Source organism: Panthera leo, chromosome A2, assembly GCF_018350215.1.
Source record: "Panthera leo isolate Ple1 chromosome A2, P.leo_Ple1_pat1.1, whole genome shotgun sequence".
Lineage (NCBI taxonomy): Eukaryota > Metazoa > Chordata > Mammalia > Carnivora > Felidae > Panthera > Panthera leo.
In genome coordinates, this window is record NC_056680.1 from 167567646 (window position 1) to 167587462 (window position 19817).

At 44.5% G+C, this 19817-nt stretch overlaps 1 protein-coding gene across 8 annotated transcripts in view; it reads right to left on the reverse strand.

Annotated features, from left to right (window-relative positions):
• ESYT2 (extended synaptotagmin 2) overlaps window positions 1-17899 on the reverse strand; it is an 81219-nt gene extending 63320 nt beyond the window's left edge. Inside the window, exon 1 of one of the 8 annotated variants that reach the window (XM_042927264.1) lies at window positions 17545-17899. In XM_042927264.1, the coding sequence (XP_042783198.1) occupies window positions 17545-17856 (312 nt within the window). In that variant the 5' untranslated portion in view covers window positions 17857-17899. Of the gene's footprint in view, window positions 1-9487; window positions 9515-9548; window positions 9728-10753; window positions 11411-17544 lie in introns of those variants that run through there. The other 7 variants (XM_042927261.1, XM_042927262.1, XM_042927263.1 and 4 more) reach the window with 7 other exon arrangements.
• Between the last annotated feature and the right edge of the window lie 1918 nt (window positions 17900-19817).

The window sequence follows — 19817 nt, forward strand, 5'->3', positions numbered from 1 at the left end:
ATAAATTACATCAATTTCGCAAATTAAAATGAGTCCAAGAATAGGAAACATGTCTTCTCATCTCCTTCACTAAACATTTAAGACAATCTGGTTGCTTTTGGTTTTAAATTCACATCAAATGCTACTATTCAAATTTATCTGCTTATGTTTTGACTGAAATGGACCAGAAGATAGATATGTAATTGTAGCACTGAATTAATTGCACATGTTCTATATACCAAGTGGAATCAACCCAGCTTTGTTCTACTATTAAAGAAAAAAAGGGGGCACCTGGTGGCTCAGTCGGTTAAGCATCTGACTTCAGCTCAGGTCATGATCTCACGGTTCATGAGTTTGAGCCCGGCATCCAGCTCTGTGCTGACAGCTCAGAGCCTGGAGCCTGCTTCAGATTCTGTGTTTCCCTCTCTCTCTCTGCTCCTCCCCTGATCATTCGATCATTCTCATTCTCTCTCTCTCTCTCTCTCTCTCAAATAAAAAGAAAAAAAACCAACAATAATAAGAAACTATAGGAGTCTGTGAAGTCACAGTCCCCCTTAAGTACAGAACTGACAGGAATACCAAACATCTACACAAACTCAGAAGTCACTTCATGTTTGAAAATTAACTATAAATTTTTCATTTTCAAGAAACTGGTTTATATATTTCTAAGAGCTTAATTTTATTCTCTCACACAGACAGTATATATTTGAAGAGTTATGAGAATGAAGTCACATACCCCAAATCAACCCATTTTCTCTCTTTACTCCTTTATTAGTATGCAATGGAGAACAGTAATCAGGCACTTGGAAACATTAGGGTTTGTTTCCTAAATATAACAATTTATTTTTACTAGATGTTTGAAACCAAGATCCTGATACATGCCTGTTTGTCATTAACTGTGATCGTGCAATACAGAAATACCTAAAAAACCCCAACACCACCTCCCCACACACACAAGCCTTCAATTTGGTGTTACAGTGATATCCCGGGGAGAAATATCATGGCTTACTCTATCGTTCTTTCTCTTCCATACAAGAGGCTTAATGACGGGAATCTCAGGGAAAAAATTACAAGCGTTTTTGTACATCTTTCTTTCTTTCTTTAAGAGAAAGTGCGCATCTGTGCATGCCAAGTCAGGGAGGATAACAGGAAGAGTAAGAGAGAGAATCTTAAGCAGTCTCCACGCCCAGCACAAAGCCTGATACAGGGCTCAAACTCAGAAACCGTGACCTCATGATCTGAGCTGAAATCAGGAGTCAGATGCCTAACTGACTGAGCCACCCAGGCACCCCTTTTCCCATCTCGTGATCAAATCCTGGATTCTCCCCAACTCTCCCTAGAAAACCCACTAGTTTACTCACTATATGTGCATCACTACATACAGAAATGATAATTAGATCACTTGTTCATGCACTATATATGTGTAACTATATACAGAAACAATAACTAGATCCTAAGATCACCTTCAAGAATTTCTCCTTTTGGAATATTACAGACGTCGTAAAAAGCGCCAAAAGGCCCTGTGTGCACTTCACCCAGTTTCCCCTATGGGTGTATTGTAAACAACTATAGTGCACCCTCAAAACCAGGAAGTGGATATGGTTTCTACCATTTATCTATCAATCACCTATCACCTCTCTCATTTTCTATCATCTATGTACCACCTCTCTATAACACAGGTCGTCAAAGTCGCAAAAACCACACACTACCTGACTCTATTTACATGGGCTGTCCAGAGCAGGCAAGTCCATAGAGAAAAAAACTGGATCAGTGGTTGCCTAGGGCTCGTGGGAGAGATGTGGAGGGATGGGTATGGAGTTGAAGAGAGGACAAAGTCATTCTAAAAGTAGACACTGGTGATGGTTCTATAATACTGTGCTATACTGAAAAACAATGAAGTGTACATTTTAAGTGGCTGAATTGCGTGGTATATGAACCGTATCCCAAATATACAAAAGAGAAACAAACATACCATTCCCTAAAATACATACTGTGCTACCATACTTCATTTATTTTACTCAGATATTTCCCAAAATAATATCAAAACCAAGTAAGTAACCCCAGAGGCCTAGAGATAAATTAGTAGCCTGAGAGCTCCGTGTTGGTGGATTAACCAACAAACAAGGACACGTTAGTGATCTACTGGCCCTAAAGGGCACCTGCCCCAATCGCTGGTGAAGAAGGAACATACAGGGGCATGCCATTATGGGGACCAAATTATTTCTGTATTTAAAAACTTGTATATATGTCAGAACTGAAATATTTGGTGAGGCCATAAAGATACATGAATTTTTACTAGAGGATATGCTGTATATTTAACCAATGTTTGTATCTCCCCAGAAAACCCCATTCTTCCACTCCCTCACCCCGTCACTCCTTCACCCTTTCACTCCCTCACCTCTTCAGTCCTCCGGTCCCTCACTGCCTCACCCCTCCAGTCCCTCGCAAATTCTCTCCCTCACCCCTTCACCCCTTCAGATCCTCCCCTCTTCACCCCTCCAGGCCCTCACTCTTTTACTCCCATCCCCTGGTCCTGATTCATTTTTTATTTTTAAGTGCTTGCAGGGACCTGGCCGATCAATCACTGTACTCCCTCACCACTCTGCAGGTGAAGGATCTGAGCCCCATCCAGTTGGTGCCGGTCAGCAGCCACAGAGCTGGGGTCCACAGAGGACCGGCCTCTGACTCCGACTCCACACCCAGAGCAGCACCAGGCAAGCCCCCCTGAAGCAGTGCCCCCACACTGTTCTGTGGGGCAGCCAGACTCCCCACGCTTCCCTACACAAAAATGAGGCTGTCGTGAAAGTTTTAAAATCCATTTTTCTCCTCTGCTTATAATTAAAATCCCCAGCGTCTCCAGCCTGTTCTTCTCCTGAAGCTATAAGATGTAAAACAAATGAAAGAGCGTTCATGACTCATAAAAACATAAATTCACTAAATGGTCACATTTATCAGGTACTTCACAAGTCACTGAATTGCCAGATGCCATTTCATAGGTGAAGTAAGTGAAGCCCAAACTAGAATTTTTCTAGAGCGGTTTACGTCAAGCTCTACTGCTTAAAATTTACAAATGGCCTCATAGCTGGTGCTAATAGTAACAGGATTTTCATTTAAAAAGGTTCCATGTTGGGGCACCTGGCTGGCTCAGTCAGCAGAGCATGCGACTCCTGACCTCAGGGTCATGAGTTCAAACCCCACATTGGTCATGGAGACTACTTAAAATAAAAATTTAAAAAGTGTCATTTAGTATCCAAAATATTCATATAACTTACAAAACTCAACACCCAAAAAACAAATAATTAATTTAAAAAATGGGCAGAAGACATGAATACATATTTTTCCAGAGAAAACATATAGATGACCAAAAGACACACGAAAAGATGTTGAACATCACTCACCATCAGGGAAATACAAACCAAACCCACAATGAGATACCACCTCACCCCTGTCAGAATGGCTAAAATTAACAACACAAGAAACAACAGGTGTTGGTGAGGATGAGGAGAAAGGGAAACCGAGTTACACTGTTGGTGGGAATGCAAACTGGTGCGGCCACTCTGGGAAACAGTACGGAGGTTCCTCAAAAAGTTAAAAATAGAACTACCTACAACCCAGCAAGAGCATTACTGGGTATTTACCCAAAGGACACAAAATACTGATTCGAAGAGATACACACACCCCGATGTTTTTAGCAGCATTAGCAACAATGGCCAAATTATTGAAAAAGCCCAAATGTCCACTGACTAATGCATGCATATAGATGTGGTCTATACATGCATATATTACATATAGAGTACGAGGTATATATTTATAATATATACACACATATACACAATGGAATACTAAGCCATTAAAAAAAGAATGGAATCTTGCCGTTTACAACGTGAATTATGTTGTAATTTCACTTAGGTGAAATAAGTCAGTCAGAGAAAGACAAATACCATATAATTTCATTCATATGTGGAATTTAAGAAACAAAACAAATAAACGTAGTGGGGAAAAAAGAGAGGAAAACCAAGTAACAGACTCTTAACTCCAGAGAACAAATTGATGGTTACCAAAGGGAGACGGGGATTGAGGAGGTACGGGTTGTGATGTGCACTGCGCGTTGTACGAAAAGTGTTGAACCACTAAATTCGACACCTCATACTAATATTACACTGTATGTTAATTAACAGGCATTTAAATAAAAACTTGGGGGAGAAACCCATATACATTTATAATATTTACCTAAGGATACATTTTGAAATAAAATTAAACAAACAAAACGTGACACCTAATCCCTTTCTGCCGAATCTATTTTCCCATCCCCCTTCCAAATCACACTCAACAACAGAAAATATTTTCCTTCGAAATTTTATAGGGCAACCAATATATGAGGAGTTCACAAATCTAGTTTTCCTTATAAATAACGTTAGCTTAAAGCTGAGGAGTACCTTGCAGCAGACCGATTCTGCTGAGAACAATTAGAAACATGCTCATGCACACGTGCTCACACTCTCACACACGCATATACATGCCAGAAGATACTGGAAATCTGCCAAGGCATGAAGGCCCAGTGGGGCTAACATGCAGGGTAGAAGGCACTACGGTGGGGAGCTGACCTTCTGAGACTGTCTTCCCCGCCAGGGATGTGGTGCCAGAGATTGAGAAAGGGGCTGAGAAGCAGAGAAGCCACAGAGTTAACGCAAACACCACAGGACCAGAGAGACAGGAATTGGGAGAGCTGGGTCGGCTGAGCAACAGACTCCAGGATCTGAGATCCTCAGGAGGGGGAAGTGAGCTTATCTGACAGTTTCACCCGTGAGGTAGCTGCCAAACTCTTAAGCTACTCAGGGCAAGAAGCTAGCCTCTAACAGGCAAAAGAGCTTGGCAGGCTCCTCATACTGAGGAAGCAAAACCGGGACTGAGGGTGACTGAAGAGGGACTCAGTCAACACTGCGTGTCTTCGGGGCTAAGCCTGAAAGCCGATGAGAGCAGACTAGAGAAGAGCGGTCCGCAACTTGCCCCCGGGCTAACTCAGAACCTTGTTAGATTAAGCTGATCTGTTCCCACACTGCCCTAACTTAGAGGGTAGGGGGAACCCTCTCTGGAGGACAGGAACAGCATTCAGAGCTGGGATATACTGTACACATTTACAACCAGTTCCGAGATTGCCAACTTTGGGATGTAAATATTTCCAAACGGCCAATTTCAGGCTAAGAAAACTCACTAAATGTGGAGTTGGGAAGTTAGTTATCGTGGAAATGCAAACCAACCCACAATGAGACACTTCACACCTACCAGGACGGCTATAATCAAAAAGACAAAAAGTAGCAAGTGTTTGTGGGGCGCCTAGCTGGCTCAGTCAGCGGAGTATGTGAATCTTATCTTGGGAGTCTTGAGTTCGAGCCCCATGTTGGGCATGGAGATTACTTAAAAGAAAAAAATATTTTGTTAGGGCCCACTGGTGATGGTTAAAAGCTGAATAAAGATTAAAAACAAAAACACAAGTGTTGGCAGGTATGTAAGAGGAACTGGAACTTTTCCGCTCTGTTGGTGACAACGTAAAATTTTCCCATTATTGTAGAACCGTTCGGCAGTTCCTCAAAAACACGAGCCCAGCAACTGCACTTCTAGGTACACACCCTCCCCCTGCAAACTGAAAACAGGTATTCAAATAAAAATTTGCACACAAATGTTCACAGTGTCATTCACAATAGCCAAGAGACAGAAAAAACCCCAACGTTCATCAATGGATAGGATGATAAACGAACAGATAAATTGTGGTAGGTCCATATAATGGACTATTATTCCCCATAGAAAGAAATGACACACACTGCAGGGTAGAATCTTTAAAATATTATGCTAAGTGAAATAAGCCAGACACAAAAAGTCACATATTGTAGGATTCCATTTTTAGGAAATATTCAGAACAGGGAAATCAGAGACAGAAGCAGTGGCTGCATAGGTGGGGGGACAGTGATGTAAATGTTTTGGGATCAGACTGAAGTGATAGGTACACAACACTGTGAAGGAACTAAATGACACCGAATTATACATTTTTTAAAAGTTAATTTTGTTATTTGAATTTTATTGCAATCAAAATAAAGATAGGAATTATCAAGCCAGGAAAAACAAGGAGGAACCTTAGATACATATTGCTAAAGTGAAAGAGGCCAATCTAAAAAGGCCACATATGATATAATCCCAACCATGTGGCTTCTGGAGAAAGCAAAGCAACAATAAAAAGATCAGTAACCACCTGGGGGTTTGGGAGAGGGAGGGAAAAACAGAGGGATTTTTAAGGTACAGGAGTTTTTTGGGCAGTGACTCCTAATGTAAAGTATGGATTTTAGGTAAATGAATCAACAGTTTCAGTAACTGTAACAAATATGCCACACTAATATCCTGGCTCCCAAGTATCCGGACATAGGTAGTGTTGTCAGCTCAGTAATGTCGCCCCCCGCAAAGATATATATGACGCAATCCCTAGAACCTGTGAATGTTGCCTTATGTGGCAAAAAAAGGACTTCCAGACGTGACAAATCAGGGATCCTAAATCGGGGAGAGTATCCTAGATAATCCAGGTGGGCCCTAACGCAATCATAGCATCCTTCCAGAAGGCACTGTGATGATGGAAACAGCTGCTGGCTTTGAAGGCAGAGAGGGGGCCAGGAGCTCAGGAATGCAGCCCTAGAAGCTGGGAGCACAGCCCTGCTGACCCTTCGTCTCAGCCCATAGGGACTTGTGGCTTCCAGGCTTGTGGAAGATAAATTTGTGTTGTTTTAAACCACCAAGTCTGCAGTTATTTGTTATCGTGATCCCAGTGCAGGCGGCAAGCAGAGATGGGCTGTAACCATTTCCCTCCTGCTCCGTTCACTATGAAATTACTATCTATAGGTGATTCCTTTTAAACTACTTCATATGCATAGCAAGATTCACTCCTTTATTTCCCCCAATGTGAAACAGCAAGCTGACTCAAGCTATTACATAAAATCAACACTTTGTATTAAGTACTGGATAGATTTCACAATCTTTATACACATGAAAAAATAACTAGAAATTATATTGTCATTTACGGTTTGGATTACATTTGGGCTTTTCCTTTTAAAAACCCAGTACTCAGGGGTACCTGAGTGGCTCAGTCGGTTAAGCGTCCAACTTCGGCTCAGGTAATGATCTCGGCAGTTTGTGGGTTCAAGCCCCACATGTGGCTCCGTGCTGACAGCTCAGAGCCTGGAGCCTGCTTGAGATTCTGTGTCTCACTCTCTGCCCCTTGCCGGCTAGCACTCTGTCTCTCTCAAAAAATAAATAAACATTAAAAAATAATAACAAAGAAAAATAAAGACCCAGTACTCAGGTAGTTACTTAGAAATTGTTAACAGATCTTGTGTACTCACTGCTGGGCATTTAAATATTTATAGCACAAATGAAATACATTAACAAACTCAGTAGGCAGTTCACTTCAAATATTTACAATGGCAACATGGGCATTATATAACAATTTACAAGCTGAGTGTAGAAAGTCCTAAGAAGACAAGCAATTGGTAGTTCACTGTTCCAAAAATTCACTAGATTTACCGAGTAAACTATAGAAATGCATTCTGCAAGAACTATAGTGGAATATAAAAAGCCTTGTCTTCCAAGTCCTATGCTACACACAAGTACACCACAAAACAGATTTAATTAAATGCTTTAACAAATACGTAAGTAAAGTTCAGGAAGAAAACAGAAGATAAGAGTATTACTCTGATCAATAATTTTAGCAATTTGATGCTGGTATCTCAGAATATGAGCAGCATAAATGAAAACCAGTATACCACATACTCCAGTGCAGTATTTATGGGATGAAGCAAGTTGGACATTCTCTTGTCACATCACTGGATTTATCTTGTACAGTTCTACCTTACTTTGGGAAACCTAAAACATCACCCCCGAGATGCAAACAGAAGGAAACAACGCCACAGATAACACAGGTTAAATTAAACTATTAATTTAGTTTAATTAATAAACTAAATTAATAATTCTGGGTCACTCCTGACCCAGAATAGGAGTGCATTTTCGAATCCCCACTTTGGTCACTAACCAGCACGGTTTCACCAGAGGAAGGAAAGGAGTGCTAGAATGAACAAAGATTCCAAGATGACACTTCAGAATGGAACTATAGTATACGCTGCATCAGGGCAGCTGCGGAAGGAGGGAAAATTAACCTTGTCCTCAGGATAGTATTTAAGGAAGCAGCAGCAAGGATGAGGGTTAATAACACAGGTTCCTGGGCTATCATTTTAGGGATATACAGAAGACAGAAATTATAAGTAGCACTTCTGTCTGTGAATAGTAACAAAGCATTAAGGTAGATAAACTCCTAGCAACAAAACCAACAAACCGCAGTGAAACAGAAACAAAGAGAAACTCCAGGTCCCCTCTGCCCTCTTCTAGCTGACGTGGGGGAGAAGGTGGTAAGGTGGGTAAGTGGCCCGGCAGCAGGAAACTGGCAGCAACACCAGGGCTTCTAAAAGGGAGCATCAATCACTCAGATCACTAACTCAAGAGCAAAGGCACCGCTGGCCGCCACTGCCCTGCCAGGGCCAGCATGGCCCTCGGTCTTTCCTCATTCCAGCCTCATAACCACATCATGAGTTTTTGTTTCATGGCTCATTTCAATGTGTATCTAATGATGAGGAAACTAAGGTTCTAAAAGGTGTGACTGACTTCCCCAAGTGCACAGAGTCGGGAGGGGACTGGACTCAGACGGGAACCCAGAGCTACCAGGTCCAGAGCCTGCTTCTCCAGTGTGCACCTAAGCCACAATGCCATCACAAGGGAGACCGGTGCCATGAGGGCAGCCCGTGCATCTGCCACTGGCACACACCAGTCAGTGACCGAGGGCTGCCAGACTAACACTGGTCACATGGCTAATGACACAAAGTCAATGACAATCCAGCAAGTCTCAGCAATCTCCAAGGAGCCATCATGACACTGTACTACGTGAAACCACTAATCCAGTTTAAAATATTCCTCCTGTTAACAAACTTTACTATCCCAACACAGCACAGAGAAAGAAAAGCTAGTTAAGCTGAGACTCCCCCCATGTCCGGAGAATGCTTTTTTTCTGAAGGTTATTCACATAAGAGGGGATCTGGATGAATCAACTGTGCATTTGAACATCAACATCATTCAAAAATAAACACTGCCCTCCAAAGTCAGACTTTTGTCTATAAAATTATCATGCTACTCTCATGAGTTCAGAAACAGTTCATATTCTGGAACATATCTGGTAAATAGCTCAAGCAAATAATGTTTCAGAACCTGAAAAGAGCAGAATATTAAATACATCTCAAATTCTAGTTTTATTTTCTCAGCATGTAATATCTAACAATCTTGAATCCAGAATTTATCAAATACCATCTAAATAAAACACAGCATCCCCATAAAATAGGTAATATTGCAATAACCAAAGACGTATTTCGAATAATGACACGATGTCCACAATGTAATGCTCAATGAAGGAGGATACAACACATACATGTATATCCATATACATCAGAGATTCAGAAAATCATCAAGAAGTTAGTAACGGTCCTCACTAGTTCGCAGGATGCAGGTGACTTTTTCCTCCTTACTCTTCTCCAAAGCTTGAAATGTTCTACAGTGAGGATGCCTTCTTCTATTAGAAAGATTATATGTTTATGAGAAACAAAGAAAAACATAATTGTGTATTCACTAAAAATGGGTAAGAGAGGCACCTGGGTGGCTCAGTCGGCTGAGCGTCCAAGTCTTGATTTCTGCTCAGGTCATGATCTCACAATCCGTGGGTTCGAGCTCCACGTCAGGCTCTGTGCTGAGTGTGCAGACTGCTTGGGATTCTCTCTTTCCCTCTCTCTGCCCCTCCTCTGCTTACATTCTCTCCGTATCTCCCCCAAAATAAATAAACTTAAAAAAAATAGGTGAGAGGAACTTCACTTAGTGATTGAGCAAACAAAAAGAACTTTGGGTTCAACTACAATGACAGTTTTGCAAATAATAAAAAGGAAAACACAGTGTGAACTGTCGGGTTAGTATTTCCACACTTGCCATTTGCGTGGCTGTCACCAATTCCCACATGTAGTCACTAGGACGGCACTGCTCCCGACACACACAGTGCACTCAACATGTGTGCTGTTACTCTGCTCAGACACTCTGGTCTGCACACCCTGCTGTAATCCATCAGGTGCTGCACTGTGGGTTGCAGAGGTGTCCACCCTGAGTGGTCGTAAAACTGCCTTCTGCAAAGCAGGCAAAGACAGCAGAACATAAAGTTGGAAGTACAAGCATAGCTAGATCAACAAACCCTAAATAAAGTTTTAGTCCTCATCAATCAAATCTTTGATTTCATTAAAGACTCTAGATGTTACCTTAGTAAATGTACAAAATGTTCTAAATGGCGTAATTTTTTTAAAAAATTAATATAACACCCCACCAACAGAAAGACCTGAGAAAGGTCTGCCTTTCCTTTTTCCATACAAACTTAAGAGTCAAGAAAACTTAAATCCTAAACCACATTTTCCTGAACAAATGATTTTTAGTATGGCTCATCACAAAGAGAAAAATTTGCAATAACAATCCCACTCAAGGTTGTAATTTTCCATCAGCTACTATTATGGGTGATTTGGAATTATGAATGATATTTTTAATGTTTTTTTCCTGGATTAAGGAAACGAGTACCTATTACTTTCACTTAAAAAAAAAAAAAAAAAACTACAAATGCATACTATGACTAAAACTAGGACCACATATACACCTGTATTCTTACCAATGGGTATATTCTTGAGTTTCTAAGGCCTGTCTTACTCACGTTTGTTTCTAGCACCTTAGCAGGAGCCCTGGAACATAAATGTTGGTTGAAGTTAATAAATGAATCCATACAGGCTCGTTTCTAATCCCCAGGCATAAATCAAGCTACTTCCTTAAAATGTAATCTCTAGGAAAAATTCACAAAAATAAATGGGTTTCCTTAACAAAATAGGACTTTTTTAATGCAAGAAAAATAAATGAAAAAGGTCAGTGACAGGGAGAAACAGCACAAGAAAACTCACAAAGAAAACAGGTTTAATGGAAAAGCGATGGCACACAAAAGAAACCACTGATACTGTTTATGTAAGAACTGTGCCCCACCCAACTCCAAAAGAACACAAGGTGACTCATTGCTTAAGCACAATAAGACCGTTAGAGAGAATGGTCTATTCAAGGAAGGTGGGCTGCACTTCCAGCTCCCTCCAGGTAAAGTGCTCAACAACCCAAGAATAATCTTGGCTTGTTTTTCTGGCAGCTGAAGCAAGAAGAGAATTCCACTCCACTGCACAAGAGCTTCCATTTTCTGATTTCACAAGCTTAATTCTGAATACATCACTATCTCCCCTTCCTCCAATGCCAAAACACTCTGAGTCTCAAGAGCAGTATTTATGTCTATGCCTAGCACAGGCTCCCTGTGAATTGGGAAATCTGCCCTGAGAACGGGGGGGGGGGGGGGGGGGGGGGGGGCTGGAGCACATCTACTCCTCACCCCTGAACCCATAGCAACCGATGAGCCTCTACTGCCTTCCATCACCTTCCCATACAGCTCCCTCCAGATGGGACAGTCCAGGTGGGCTCTGATGTTCCCACCACAGGATACGCCTGATTTCCCACTTGGGCACTGTTACCTTGCTATTCCCACAGAATATAATGCCATGCCCTTCTATTCTTAAATGTCCATAAATATGTCTATATGCACGTCTATATGCACCACTAAGCGTGGCACTGGGGCCATCACATCCTGCCTCCTATCTACCCAAAAGATAGCACACACATATTTCTGCATATAATAGGTCCTCAGATCTTAAAAAAAAATTTTTTTTAACTTTATTGATTTATTTTTGAGATAGAGACAGAGTGCGAGTGCGGAAGGGGCAGAGAGAGAGAGGGAGACAGAATCCGAAGCAGGCTTCAGGCTCCGAGCTGTCAGCATGGCCCGATGCGGGGCTCCAACTCATGAACTGTGAGATCATGACCTGAGCCAAAGTCAGATACCCAACCGACTGAGCCACCCCGGTGCCCCCAGATCTTTAAATGGATAAAAGGAAGTTCACCTGAGGCAGCACTGTGTCATGGATCTAAAAAAGGTAATGATTTAGCAAAATGTAATAAAACGCAAAAGACCACAAAAAAATACATTCTAAAATCATGCTATGATAAAATGAATCTAATATACAACAAACCATTCTATACCCTAAAAGTCTTAAACATACATAAGTATGTATCAATACCTTGAATCAAAGGAGTTTAGAATAACTAACAGAAAACCACACATTTAAGCTATTTATATCTTTGAAAGATGACTTCTATGTCATTCAATCAGAATTTATTTAGACATTCTGGTACCAACGTTTACAGTAACATTAGGGTCAAGGTAAGAACATTTACCTCCCTAGTTATCATTCTTAAGCCTACACTGTTCATCAAATATTCTCTAAAAATGCCTCCAAATTGAAGTTGGAACAATAATTTTTACAGCTGCAACAGTGTTACACTATATTGCACACCTGAAACTGATGTAACACTGTATGTTAACTAGAGTGGAATTAAAAAAACTGAATAAAATGTAAAAAAGAGTCACAACACAGTTTTTAGTCGGAATTCCACAAGCAAGGACGTATGTATGGCTTACTCTGTATTGTGACTAATTTTGTTTTTCACTTATTTTTAAAAGTTTATTTTTTTGAAAGAGTATGTGAACAGGGGAGCGTGGCAGAGGGAGAGAGAGAACCCCACAGGCTCTATACTGCCAGCAGTGTGAAAAATCTAAATTATTTAGATAAATAGAGGCTTGAACCCACAAACTGTGAGATCATGACCTGAGCTGAAGTCAGACACCCCTATTTTTTTTACTTTAGAGAGAGACAGTGTGTGTACAAGAGAGAGCAGGGGAGGGACAAAGGGAGAATCTTAAGCAGACTCCACACTCCGTACACAGCCTGACTCGGGGATCCCACAACCTTGGGATCATGACATGAGCAGAAATCAAGAGTCAGATGCTTAACAGACTGAGCCACCCAGGTGCCCCTGATACTCTTTAACAGCACTACTGAGATATAATGCACACACCACGCTGGTATAGGAAACAAAGGCAAATGAAAAATTAAATTTCCTTACTGACTACAGCCCATTGACAAGTCCTTGAAACAGCTAGAGTGACATTCCTCTAGGAATTCAATGATGACACTTCGCTAAGGGCAAAAGGTTATCTTAGCGGACTCCCCAGGATCCTGTAAGTCTACTTAACATAGAAAAATTCCTTTGGAAACCTCTTTTATCACCACCTTCCCCACCCCCCAAGATACATGTTGGCAATCAGCCTCCAAGCTCATATGGCCCACTGATGTACATCTGAAGGGTTTCAAGACTGAGTTTTTACTAACAGTAATAAATGACCTTTTCCTAACAGCAGCTAGCCCCTCAAGGTCCTGAAAACCTGGTTTCCAAAATACCTCAGAGACTATCCCTAACCCCCTCCCAACCTGATGGTATATACTTAGTCACTCTTCATAACCCCAGTGTAGCTCTTTCTGCCCACAGGTCCTGTCCCTGTGTTTTTAAAAAACAAAAACAATCCCCCCCCCAAAAAAAAACCCCACCTTTTGCACCAAAGACATTTCAAGAATTCTTTCTTGGCCGTCAGCTCCAGACACCTTTCCCCACCACTCTAAAACCGCATCAATACCATTTGCTCATTTAAAGTATACAATTCGGGGGTGCCTAGGTGGTTCAGGTCGTGATCTCACAGTTGTGGGTTAGAGCCCCAAATTGGGCTCGCTGCTGTCACTGTGGAGCAGATTAGGATCCTCTGTCCTCCTCTCTCGCTTGCACTCTCTCAAAAATAGAAATATTCAAAGTGTACAATTCAATGGTTTTTAGCATATTCACAATGTCTGTGATATTATTCAAAGTTAAATGTTGTGACCAATGTAGAGATCATGAAAATCTCTAGAAAAAGACAGGTTCACTAGGCCTAACAAGAACACTATAGTTTTTCAAAACTGGTTCTTTGCAGGAGATCTGTATTTTATAAATATACTTAACACAATGTTAATATACTCCATATATTTCTAATTCCTATATTTATTCCTAGTTCAGTCCTAGCTCTATATTCTCCCATCTCACAATGTAAAGTGAAACTAATATTAATCTAAAACAGAAGTATTATTAAAACCAGAGCATACAAGTTGATGAATGCATATACCTTAAATTTAAGTCCATTTTTTAGTTTAAACTAAAAAGATATTATTGCTTTATGTGTGCCACACTCGGGGCATTCTGTTCCCACTCGATGAAGCATTTAGTCCACATACTCAGAGCAAAGCAGTGTGCACAGTCCTCCTCTGTGAACAGCAGTGCCAGTACAAATTAAAAAACCCAAAGCAGCATCGCATCCCCATCACAGGCGTCAGGAGGGCTCTAACATCTTTTCAAAGCACATAATCACTCTAGGATCTAAGTGCTAAAGTTGCAACCACAGTTTAAAATAGCTCAACTGTTGTTCCTGAATTAGCTACATGGACTATATGGTTACAAATCTTCACCAAATTTTATTAAAGTCAAGGATTAACACTGAGAATAAAAACAAATACTTGCGTTCCTTCACATGAGACCAAAGTGTCTTCTTTTCTCTTGTTCATTTGATCCTTGGCCTGTATGTATTCAGCTCTGGCTAGAGATCAACTCTGGACTTCCCAGAACTATGGGAAGCTGACACGACAGCTCTCCCCCGAAAAAGCCTAACAAGGAAGCCCAGTGCTTTAAATCTCAAGTACCAAAGTATGAGAGTAATAAAAGACCAAGTGTCAAAAGAGGTAAGTAGTACTGTATATGATAGATTTGGGTCTCTCTTTTTTTTTTTAATGCTTATTTACTTTACACACACACACACAATGAGAGTGGGCCAGGGGCAGAGAGGGCGGGACACACAGAATCCGAAGAAGGCTCCAGGCTCTGCACTGACATCAGTCTGCCCAATGTGGGGCTTGAACTCAGGAATTGTGAGATCATGACCTGAGCAGAAGTTGGACGCTGAGATGACTGAGCCCCCCAGGCTTTCTATTTGCAGCCACACAATCAGCATGTACTGGCAGCTTACTGTAAAAGCAGGAAAAGGGGCAGACTTCACCCTACCAAGTTCTAATACTTCAAATAAATAAAAAATAGCAGTGGAAACCTGTCTTTATTCAACTCTATAAAATCTCTTCAAGAATATTCTTTACCTGTGGTCTCATTTTATAGGACCCAACTAACACAGGGTAGACACACACCACCATGACAAAAGGCCAGTCTTTGATCCATCAACTCAAACTTTTCCCTTTTTATGGGAAAAAAGAGTGAATAATAATAACATGGCTTATATAAAAAGCTATAGGACCAAAGTCTTACAGGATTATCACATGTTAATTGAGAGCCATTTTTCATATCCTTAATTACAAACGGTATATATATTGTTTCTTTTTTACTCAAAGTAGTCCTATCTCATTTTCCATATCCAGTATAAATTGTTACTTTACAGATAAAAATGGTCGGTGAATGTATCCACAAGTGAGGTTAGGAAGTGAGTACCACATTAGTTCATGTTTTCCTAGGATTCCACCCGGCTATGAATCATAGTTGTCAATGACACACCATGAAAACACGTACAGACAAATCCTATTCAAAGCAAGATACCGCTCCAAAGTTCAGAAGCCCAAGAACCAGAGTATGTGCAGTAAAAGTATTACTAATATAGATATCATGACTTTCCTTAGACAAAGTTTCTTGTTGATCTGCTCCCTAGCTGTAGCAGAAAAGCAGGCACACTTCCGGACAGCGTGATTCACTGGTTTTATTATGACAATAACGGAGGGGTATTACAATTTATTGTATTAAAATATCTCTCTCAAACCCCAGACTCCTAATGCTTTTCTTGGCTATGATCACCGTGAAATTTTACGTTAATCCAGAAATTTTCTAAGCAGCGCAGGCATGTTTAAGTGGGGGGGCGGGAGGTGAACAAATACAAATTTGGAATAAACAAGTGAAAAGCTACGGAGAAAACGTAAATTCTATGAGATGAACATCGTGCTTCATCAGTTGGAGTCACAAAGGAAAAACCCAAGAAAAGAATCTCTGGCTAATCACCCTTCTGTTCTGTTTAAAAAAAAAAAAAAAAAAAAAAGGAATTTGTCCTGTCCTTCAACATGGTATTTTTTTCATTTGCTCCGTGAAACTAGTGTGCATTTCATAAGGATTTTTACAGGCAAATTTGGTATGAGCCACTCCTGTTCATTTCAGCCCGGATCACGCCGCCTTTCGGTACCGTCTCTACTCTGTTTTTTAGCTCCTTTGCGACCTCCTCCAGCTTGCTGTAACACCGACACAGATGCCACTTACAAGCCCTGCACTTCCAAAGTGCTTTCCAGGCCCGGTCACTGACTTCTCTGCCACACCTCCCTCGCCCTTCCCGCTCGCTTCTAGCTAAACGCAGTGATTCTGCTTCTCCAACAGACGCTCGGACCACACAGTCACCGAGTATTGACAGATCGTTCAATCCCAAAGGTCCCCGACTAGGTAAGGTTCTCTGTTTGTCATCCCAAGGCAGCGTCCGTCGGGCTCCGCGCGGCCTGGGTCACACACTGCATGCCTGACTCCCCACGTGTCTTACGACTGGAAACAGCGCTCATTCTCCAAGCCCTTTCCTCCTCTGAAGGAAAGTGGCCCGTCTGAATTTCACCGGCGGGCCATACTCACGCCCAGTTTACACCGAGCCTCATGCGAACGTCATTTAAAAACAAGCACCGTTTCCAGCCGTCAGGACTGTGACAGCAACTCGCGGGTAACACAGAACCAGGGCGTGACGAGAAGAGGACACCCACTGCACTAGTTCCCTTGCCGCAGAAATAAATTATGCGGACAACTGCCGGACGTAAAAATAAAATAATCCATATCATGACTCTTGCTCTTAGCACTAAAGTTCCCCACCCCCCCCCTCCCAAATTCACTTCGGAATCCAGTTCACCCTACGCGAGTCTGACGTTACTCGAGAAAAAACGAAACACACTCTCAGTTATCTTAACAACAGCAGATCTTCCGGAGGGCCTTCCGGCTCCCCTGTGCCAGGAACGATCAAGAAATGACACTCGCCCCGGAGCAGGAAAAACCAACTTCTCCAGGAGCACGGGAGAGCCGCCGGGCTCCAGGCCGCGGCGCCGCCGCCCAGAGCGCACATTCCAGAGCTCGCCGAGGTTAGGGCTCGGCTCCCGCGGCGCAGCCACCTCAGGAAAGCACGCCACGCACTTCACCCGTGCAGCTCCGCGCGGGACAGGGGGCGCGGACCCGGACGTGGGGCTGGGAGGGACGCGGCCGGGCGGGTGCGGCGACAGTGGCGAGGACGCCTGACAGGTACCGGGGGGCGGGGAGCCGGGCGGCGGTCGGGCTCGGAGCCCGCGGAAACCGACGGCGGGGCGGACCGGTGGCCCCGGGCGGTGCGGAGCCGGGGTCCCGGCGGGCACCCGACCCCGGCCCGGGCGGGGAGCCGGCACTCACCCAGGCCGGCAGGTCGCAGGCGCGCACCCCCAGGCGCACGGCGCGCTCCTCGTCCTCCAGCAGCGCCAGCGCGCGGCACAGGCGGGTCGCCTTGAGGCCGCGGCTCCTCCGGCACCACACGAGCAGCCCGAGCGCCAGCAGCACCCAGCTGAAGCTCAGGCCCAGGTAGCCCAGCGCGTACACCGGCAGCAGCAGCGCGAAGCTGCGCGCCAGCTGCGCCAGGAGCCCCGCTACGTCCACGCTCAGCGCCGCGCCCGGGGACTCGGCCCGGGCAGCGCCCGCCTCGGGGCCGCGGTCCCCGGCGCCGCTCATCGCGCAGCGCTCGCGTCCCTACCCCGCCGCGGCGCCTCAGCCCGCGCACCAGCGCCCCTCTGAGGGGGCCGCGCCGCCGCTACCGCCCGCCCGCGCTTCCGCCCGCGGGCGGCGTACGACGCAAGCACGCAAGTTGGGCGGGGAGGCGGCCGGCCGCGGCCCGGGGTCACCACGCGGGGTGGGCGGGGGGGGCTGATGGGTGACGTCATCATGCGGGCAAGACCTGAGGCTGGAGTGGGCGGGGCCAACGTGAACGTCACCGCGCGAGTTGGGCGCCACCGCGGCGGCCGGGCGAGGCCCTGGACCCGAGCCACAGACTCACTGTGGGTGGGCGGGGCCGGGCTGCTACCTCATCGCGGGGGCGGGCGGGCGCCGTAGGAGGCGGGAGTGGGTGGGGCCGGCACGGAAAACACACTGGGCGTGCGGGGCGCCGCAGAGACGGCGGGGCGCGTCGTCACGTGGGTGGGTGGGGTGCCGCTGGGGCGGCAGGGCGCGGTCCTGCATCTAGGGCACGTACCTACGCTGCGTGAGCGGGACCCACCTGCTTCCGCTTCCGCAAGGGCGGGTAGGTGCGTGAGCGCGCGGGGAGGCTGTGGCCCGGCCGGGCGCGCAGTGGCCGCGTGACCTTGGGGGGCATTCTCTGGAAGGCTTTTGTGGAACGAGAGGTGCACGTTCCAGCGTGTGTCTTACACTTGCCCACTTTCCGGAAGTTCCCGTTGAATACACTTGTAAGATGTTAAAACAAGCCAAGCGCACTTCTGATCGTTGCGGTTCTGGTCGTGCCGGTAACGCCACAGCGTGAAGATGCTTCTCTGGAAATCTCCCAGCTGTTATAGAGCTGTGAAAAATGCAACAGGGGAGGTCTGGTTTTTGTGTACGTAAAATGAAGAGTTTTGGCTTGAATATGTGCCCGAGGTGAATCCAAGCACCTGCACTCCCTTTTATTTTTTTGAAGTTTAGTGATTTACTTTGAGAGAGCGCACGGGAGCAGAGGAGGGGCAGAGAGACAGAGAGAATCGCAAGCTGGCTGCACACTGTCAGCGGAGAGCCCGCCTCGGGGCTCCAGCTCTGAAACCTTGAGATCACTACCGGAGCGGAAACCCGGAGCCTGTTCCTGACGGACTGAGCCCCACCCCTCTGCCCCCTAGCGCCTGGGCTCCTAAGTAGAATGCTTTGTAGTTTCCTTGAAAAATGTTGACCTCCTGCTCACTCTGGCTTATTTACAGAGAGAGGGAGAGGGAGAAAAATCTTAAGCAAGCTCCATGGTCAGCGCAAACCGGTTCGGGGCCCAATCCCACGACCCTGGGATCATGACCTGAGTCCAAGAGTGGGACGCTTAACCGACTGAGCCACCCAGGCGCCCCCAGACTCCCTGCTTAAAGTACTAGTTTAGACCCCACTTGCGACTCCTGAGGAGAAACCACAGCCCTTGGTTACGTCATTTTCCAGTAAACTCAATCAGGGTAATTCCTAGTTAAGTGTTTTTGAGCATATGGAGTTCCAAGGAAATTTTAATTCCATTTATAACAACAAAGCTAGTTTTTTCCCTCTTCCTCTTCAAATCTTTGTGACTGGTGACCTTGATCATTTTCAGGAAGGGCAGGGACTTCACTGATGAGAAATAGAGCACACCTACATGTTTTTAAGCTTTCGATTCAATGTGTACCTCATGTGAGAAGTTCTTCCCTGCCATATGGCAAGGGTTCTGGAATAATAACCTGATAACTCTGTCGCTGCAGGGTCGAACCGTGGTGTCTTCGGGACAAAAACCTTGACCCACCGCTTTGTGGTGCAGATAAGAGAGTAAAAGCCACGAAGGCAAAGAGGACTGCCAACCGAAGGCTAAACTGCCACCACAGCTCCGTTGGACACCCCAAACCAAAGATTTGCTGCCAACTGGAGCTTTTTGAGTGGGGGGAAGCATTTGCATGCATTCATGGCTTTGCCGCAGTCTCATTAAC